The 7594-nt window shown below is 41.3% G+C and overlaps 1 protein-coding gene across 3 annotated transcripts in view; it reads right to left on the bottom strand.

Annotated features, from left to right (window-relative positions):
* LOC140342821 (synaptophysin-like) overlaps window positions 1-4519 on the bottom strand; it is a 55749-nt gene extending 51230 nt beyond the window's left edge. For all 3 annotated transcript variants that reach the window (XM_072429180.1, XM_072429181.1, XM_072429182.1), the window contains exons 1-2: window positions 4389-4519; window positions 3224-3289 (exon numbers count right to left, since the gene is read on the bottom strand). In XM_072429180.1, coding sequence (XP_072285281.1) covers window positions 3224-3289; window positions 4389-4406 — 84 coding nt within the window. In that variant the 5' untranslated portion in view covers window positions 4407-4519. The remainder of the gene's footprint in view (window positions 1-3223; window positions 3290-4388) is intronic.
* Window positions 4520-7594: the final 3075 nt, after the last annotated feature.

Here is a 7594-nt window from a genome sequence, read left to right as displayed (position 1 = left end):
GGAGGGGGAGGAAGGGGGGAAGATATTAGTTAAAATTATTTATGACACAGTCTTTTTTTTCTTTTTTTGAATACAATATGCAATATTGGGTTATTATGGAAAAAAAGGTTTTTATATTTTCACCACACATAAAAGAAATGAATAATATGCATATATGTAACTGTATTTGTATTAAGAAGTTATTTGTTTTTGCCTATTATGGTCTAATGTTTCTTGTATATATGTTTGTTGCTCTGAATTTTCAATAAAAATTTAAAAGTAAAAAAAAAAAAAACACAGAAGGGTTATATATTGTATTGTAATAACTGTAGGTTGTTGATTTATACAGTATATTGTTAATATTCAGTACATTAACAGTTTTGTGTATTTTGTGCAAGCTGAAATCAATCAAGCAAAAGAGACAGTAATGGGGGCTTTAATAATCAATAACACTGCCATGGAGTGATAAGGTTCAGTTGGAGCAACTTGTTCAATAGAAACCCAACTCCAATATAATTGAATTTAAGTTACTATTTATTCCTATGGTATACAAAACATAGGAAAAACGGACTCTTGCCAGCACCCCCAGCATTGTTATCAATTGTTACATACGCCTGTCAATGATACTTTTATTAACTGTAGCCTGCAGGAAAATGTGGAAATGCAAAATAGCATTAAAAATCCAAATACTGAATATATAATTACAAACATTTACATTCTGCTGTTATTAGAATGCAATATTCTTCACAAGACAAAAAACAAACGACTATTGGAATGAACAACCTGTTCATTGCTAGACAACTTCTAAGGTTACTCTACATTTCTACTACATTGCACCATTGTCCTTAATACCACCTATTTCATAAAATCCAATTACATGACAATAAGAGCAGAAATCTGCAAAACGATGAGTACTCTCTCTGAGTATTTTTTAGAGCATTAGCCGTTTCAAACAGCTAAGAGGATTATAGTGTAACCTGGGGTGTGACAATGCTTGTATCAACTGATAATAAAAAAGGAGCCACAGACAGACAGGGATATGCTATGCAGGGTCTACAGAAGGGACCTGGGCCTAAAGAAAAATGCTGAATATGCATTTGTCAAAGGGTCACCCCACTTTAGACAGATATATTCATATAGATCTGTATAAAGTGTACATATGTTTTGTCAGATATTGGATAGAAAAACACCTCACATTTCCATTAATATCTCAGATTCTATTGGGGAGATTCACAGGTTTGCATAACTGTTGGCCAGAATGCCATTCTTCTACTGTCAAATTAAAAAAAAATGTATTTCATATAGAATATAACAGAAGGAACTGTAACATACAAAGATGTGTGTGAGAGAGAGAGTGTGTGTAGGGGGAGAAAGGGGGACATTGAAAAATCTAGATAGCCAGGAAGAAGTCAATATAATGGCAAGGAGATCTCATAGTTGGGGGTCTAAAAGTTAAGAAGCGGGCTATTAGATTCCATCTATATCTGTACCCATGGACATGCCCTTGAAAAAAATGTTTAAATCAACGTCAAAAAACCATTTAAATGTTAAAGCTGTATAAGAGCAGGTACCAGAGAACTGGTTTCCCTCAATTTCCTTGACAGAGCCCACCCACTTGGAACACCACTACCCAATGAGAGCACCCTTGGGCCCCTTTTAATCCTGCATCCTGCAGCAGAAAACTGTGCAGTTGGCTGCTCCTGGGCATATAGCACTCCGGGTAACACATTTGCACGCAGTTGCAGCTTCCCCTGTGTTATTTATTGTGCAGTTCCTCCAAAAGCGGCTGAGCGCAACTTGCTGCTTTTTGAAACTGTAGCGCAATCTGCTGCTGCCACACGCAGAAAATTGTTCCCAACTGCTCCTATTGAATGGAAGCAGTTGGGACCAGTTGGGCTTTAAATGGAAGCAGTGGGGTCCATGGTTAGGCCTGTGGCAGAAAACAGTTTAAGAAGGGTGCACAGAGGAAGGCTCCCTATAACAGCAGCCATTTTTTGGACGGTGCTCTTAGGCAGGGCTTTTCTACTTAAGTTTTAAAAACCTGACAAGTTCTCTTTAACTAAGCCACACTTTATGTGGGCATTGAATCCTATTTATGTGTTAAAATGGACCTGAACTCTAAAATGAAGATTGGCTATGTATAGGCCACCCATTTTTTCTTGTTATTGCAAAGCCCTTGAACATAGTATTGTCACCAAAACTATTGGGGAGGATGAGGAAGCTGTGGGAATATGTCCCAAGTGTAATTCAAAATATAAATTATGTTGCAGGAACTGGGTTTCTAAACATGGCTGTCCAATCTCAATTAGTCCAGTAGGTTGTGCTGATGGTATAGATTGTGGTAAGGTGCCATGTGATTGCCTGGATAATTCTGATAACTGAAATCTTTACAGATTAAAAAAAGAAGCAGTGCAGTGGCATCACTAGGGGGTGCAGACTGCTTGGGGAACACCATTAAAGGTGGCTCCAAAATGATTGCCTAGTTCTCTAGTGCCTAACACGTGGTCCACCTGCTTTCTTTGTGAGACCCAACCAAGTTCTGGGCAGGGTTCTGTTGGGCATTTAGTAAAGTAGTTGTAAGATTCTAGGTGCTTGGTCACTTTGTATTTCCACACCTGGCACTGAAATCAAGCCAATACTATCAGGTGGGTATATTTTGCTGGATAGTTCAGGTGCAGTACCAACCAAACACCAACTTAGAAATACATGCTTGGAGCACGAAATCTGGGATGACCATCAATGTGGGGTGGGGTTAAAGTCACAGCTGTGTGTGTGGGTGGGGTTGAGAATGGGACACCATGGTTTACCACATTGGGTGACATCAACCCTAGCGACACCACTGAATCAAATATTACATTGGTCTGGTTTTTATCCAAACAGCCAATTCTTAGTCCATGGCAACTCAAAGCCAAGTCATCATATACATTATAGGCCATACGGCGTAATAAAAAATATTTTGGTTACCTATAGATCAGTCAGATTGCCGGTATTGATTTTGTAGTGCAAAATCTAATTCTAATCCTGAAAAAGGTCACCAAAAGCACAACACAAACCATGGCCCCAGGTTGGTCTATTTCCAATTCCCAGGGAGGTACTTATTACAGAAGGTTCACATATGTAATATATGTACAAAACACAGCAATACATAAACCCTGGGACAGCTCAGCATATACAACACACAATAGTGGACAATAGGAAATGCTGTGTCAATGCTTAATTATTGATTAGATGGATAGAGACTCACCCATTGCAGAATTTTAATGAAGCCTAGAGGTTCCTTCACTACATGGAACTGCCCCTCTGCCACCAACTGCAGAACAAAAGGAAGAAATCAGAACATACAGATAGTAAATAGGTGTCCCTGTCTGTGGTGCTGAACTGCACCTGTAGTAAAGTGTATTGATCTTCTGCAGAGAGGAGTTTATAGTTCTGATGTAGTGATGTGTGTGGTTCTCCTGTAGGGAAATCATCACATATAAGTGCCAAGGCCCCTGTCCATTATGCTGACCTACCACCTCTAGAGATGGGTGTGGGTCTTCTGTAGGAATATGTACAGGCCACTTGTAGAGATGTGAGTGGGTCTCTTGTAGGACAATTAGCACATTATAGAAAGTATATAGGTCCCTGTCTGTGGTGCTGAACTGCTACCTCGAGATGTGTGTGGATTTCCTGCATGGATATGTGTAGATCCCTGACACAAAGCAGAGTGAGCTCCATGATTCTCATCCTATGAAAGTGATAATGAGGCCCTCCAGGACGTTATGTAATCTAATGATCTCTCCGCACAACTCAGCAGACATTTATCTCAGAATAAACAATGAAATGTTCCCTGACTGTAGCAGATGCAGCATCCAACACGATCATCCCTTCACCAACCCCAATCTTTATCCTGCAGCCATTAGGCTGAGACCACGGCTAACCTCTATACCCTTCTCAAAGTATTTCTCCACCCACACTTTATATTATCCATGGTGGGATGGAGACAGCAGGATGTCCAGCACAGGCCGTTATAGTACATGATGATTAAAACAGAAGCCACAACGTTGCACATCATTTTAACAGATGTCTGGTATTAGAATATGTGATCAGCAGCAGCAGCGCGCACACACACAGCAACAACGTATCAAATATATTTATGAAGAGTTTTTTTTATTTTATATATGTATATACCTATAATTCATGTAGAGGCTGCCGTCTATGCGTTAGCATTTCTCCTTCACCTCCCTCTATAATCTCATCCCTCCTGCCTACTATTCTTCCTTTCCTCCATGGGTTTCTCAATTCCTTCTCCTTTCCTTCCTCTAACCACCCTCAGCACCACCTAGCTCGACTATAAAATCCAGCCATCACCCACTTCCTGCCCTCCTTATTGTTCCCCCTGTACCCCATTTCCATTGCTCCACTCTCACCTGGTTGACCACCTCCATGTCTGCAGGATGCCGGTGAATCTCGGCTGCGCGAAGTTGAGAGCGATTTATCTGCAAAAGCCCGATAGGCGGCGGGGGAGGTGCGTGTCAAGAAGAACTTAGGCGGAATCCAGTACAAGTGGCGCTATGGTTTGCTAGCGGCGTGACGTCAGCAAGACTCCATCTAAACTGAGGGCAGATTTGCCATAAATAGAGTTGGGGGAAGCCTTGGGAGAGTAAATAAGCACATTCTATGGCATCTATTTCTAGTGTTTAACTTCATTTGTTTAGAATTTAGATTAAACTATGTACTTATTCAAAAAGAAAATATGGGGCTGACAAGGATGACATCTGAAAGTGTTGCTTGGCTGTTTAAATACTGTTAACCCAGAAGCAACCTGGAAAGAAACATTACAAATAATTACTGGTACCCTGGCTGCCTAAGGTATTTTCCATGGACTGACAGGAAAAGATGGAGGAGGTGATTGCTGTCCTCATATGTTCTCTGAAGTGTCTTGAGGGCCCATTAAAATCAAATGAGCTGTCTCAGGGTCACCCTTGTGACAACTCACCAACAAGAGGATGGCCAAAGAGTATGTCCTTTGACCACACAATGTCACTCCCTCACTGGCTTGAATACCTAGGGGACCTAAATGCTCATATAGAGGGATTTATTGAAAAAATGTAACACATTACAGGAGGAAGGAATAAATCATTAAAATACATTATTCATTTTTTGACACTTTTGGAATACATTGTATTACTCTGCATTTTTCAATGCACTCTTCTTGTTGTGTAATTACTGTATGAAGTGTATTGTAGGAGCATCATCTGAGAACATTCTGTACAACCTTCTTCTTGTTCTTTCCAACAATCTTTGCTCACTCTTTAGCTTGTGAAACAAGTGGATTTTTAATCAAGTGGAGTTAAAAAAAACAGGAGTTTGAAAACAAAAGGAGTTAAATCCTTATAGTAACCACAAACTGTAAGTAAATGTTTGTAACTCTTTGTAAACAAAAATTGGGAAAATGAGCGGTAGCAAGGTGGAAAGTTTGGTTCAGTGCACAGTCTGTCACATGTATGCACAAATAGAGTAACAGCTCCCAGGTGAATACCGCTGTGACAGATGTGAGCAAGTCGCCTTTCTGGTTTCTCACATTGGAGAGCTGGAGAAGCGCATTTCAACACTGAAATCACTGGGTCACCTTGAGAGGAGTCCCCTGCTCACTAAGCAGGCAGTTAATGGCTTAGATGTGGGGGGTGGAGAGGTTAATCAGAATGAGCATGTAGGGTATTGGGTTAATGTAACTAGAGGGAGTGGTAGGGGCCCCCAGAAAAGGAAGGCCAGCCCTGGGTTTGAGCACCCCAACATGTTTGCAAAGTTATGTGAAGATGTGCAGGTGGCAGACCCAGTGGTGGCAACTCTACATGAGGCATTATGGGTGGAGGTGAATGTGGGGGTGAATAACACACAATTAATGACTGGAGTCTGCTATAGGCCCCCCAGTGCTAAGGAAGAAATAGAAAATCAACTACTAGCACAGATAGAAAAAGCAGCAAAAAGTGGAAATGTTGTAATGATGGAGATTTCAACTACCCTGACATTGACTGGAGTAATGGCACTACAGGAACAGCAAAAGGAAGGAAATTTGTGAATTTAATACAACATAATTTTATGGTACAGTTTATAGAAGCCCCAACTAGAAATGATACTCTGCTGGACCTAGTTCTTTCTAACAATGCAGAGCTTATAACAAATGTACAAATAAAAGAGAATCTGGGTAGTAGTGACTATAATATGATTTCATTTAATGTAAGCTGTAGAAAGCAAAAACTGGAAAGATAAAAACATTTCATTATAAGAGAGCAAATTTTCCATTATTAAGGGCGGCTCTCTGTGACTTGGACTGGGAGACAATATTGTCCTCAAAGAACACAGAACAGAAATGGGAATGTTTCTACAAAGCAAACTGAAAAATATATTCCAATGGGTAATAAGTTTGAGGCTAAAATTAAAACCTATGTAGCTTGCAGCTGATGTTATAAAAGCCATAAGGAACAAGAAAAGGGCATTCCAAAAATATAAAAATGAAGGATCACCTTCATCATTTGAAACATATAAAGAATATAAAAAAAGATGTAAAAAGGAGATAAAATGTGCAAAACTTCAAAATGAAAGACAGATTGCAAAGGAAAGTAAGTCAAACACCCAAAATTTTTTTTCAAATATATTAATAGCAAAAAGATCAGATCTAAACATGTAGGCCCCTTAAAGGAAGTCGCTGGGTTGGTAACTGGGGATAAAGACAAGGCAGATTTACTAAACACTTTTTTAAGCTCTGTGTACACGAAGAAAAATGGCAGAGCTCAAGTCCAAATTCATAATAGCAATGTCGCTGCCTGTAAGGAACTTATCTTTCCAGCGAGCCCGCGGCGCCCCTGGGGATCACAGCCGCAGAGGGAGACGCTGCTGCAGCAGGCAGCGTGGCCGAGGCTGCTGCTCTGCTCACAGCCTGTCTCTCCCTGCAGGCGGAGGGATCCGTTCTAGCCAAACTACTGTTCGGCCAGGCGGCATCCCCAGCATCCCTATGGACGTGAACAGAGAAAGTCTTGTTCTCAGCACTCCTGCGGATGTGCAAAGTAGGGCACGTTCCAGGGGTGCTCTTGTACCCCCCCTGGGCGAGGCACACGGCTGCCTCGCCGCGGGACGGGACATAGTTAGTTTGAATTCCCTCAGGGGATTCAGTTATCCTCCAATCAAATGGCGCCAGGTGGCGCAAGGTCATTGGGCACTCTGGCCATTTAAGGAGAACCTGGCCTGAACACCATTGCCCGCTATAAGCCTCTGTGTGTACAGTGTGTTTGGGTGCGTTCTCTGTGTTATATTAACCTGTTGTCGTTACCAATAGCAACCCGGTCTGATACCGGATTCTGCCTGAACTCTGCCTGCTCTGACCTTGGATTGTTTGTGACTACTCTTGCCTGCTGCCTGCCCTGACCTCAAATTGTTTCTGACCTGCCTTTGCCTTACCCTTCTGTACCACGCTTATCGGACTGATCATCTCTGAATAACCCTTGTCTTGTTTTATGACAATAAAGCTTGATAAAAGGATTCTTGGAGTATGCTGTGGTTTGTGTGCCCAGGCGCATTACACTGCCTAAATGAGTCACCATGGCTCAGAATTTATATGATTAAGAAACAGCTGGGA

This window comes from Pyxicephalus adspersus, chromosome W (genome assembly GCF_032062135.1).
Source record: "Pyxicephalus adspersus chromosome W, UCB_Pads_2.0, whole genome shotgun sequence".
In the NCBI taxonomy this organism is placed as follows: domain Eukaryota; kingdom Metazoa; phylum Chordata; class Amphibia; order Anura; family Pyxicephalidae; genus Pyxicephalus; species Pyxicephalus adspersus.
Note: the sequence above shows the minus strand (reverse complement) of the source record. Positions and strands in the feature narration are given on the sequence as shown.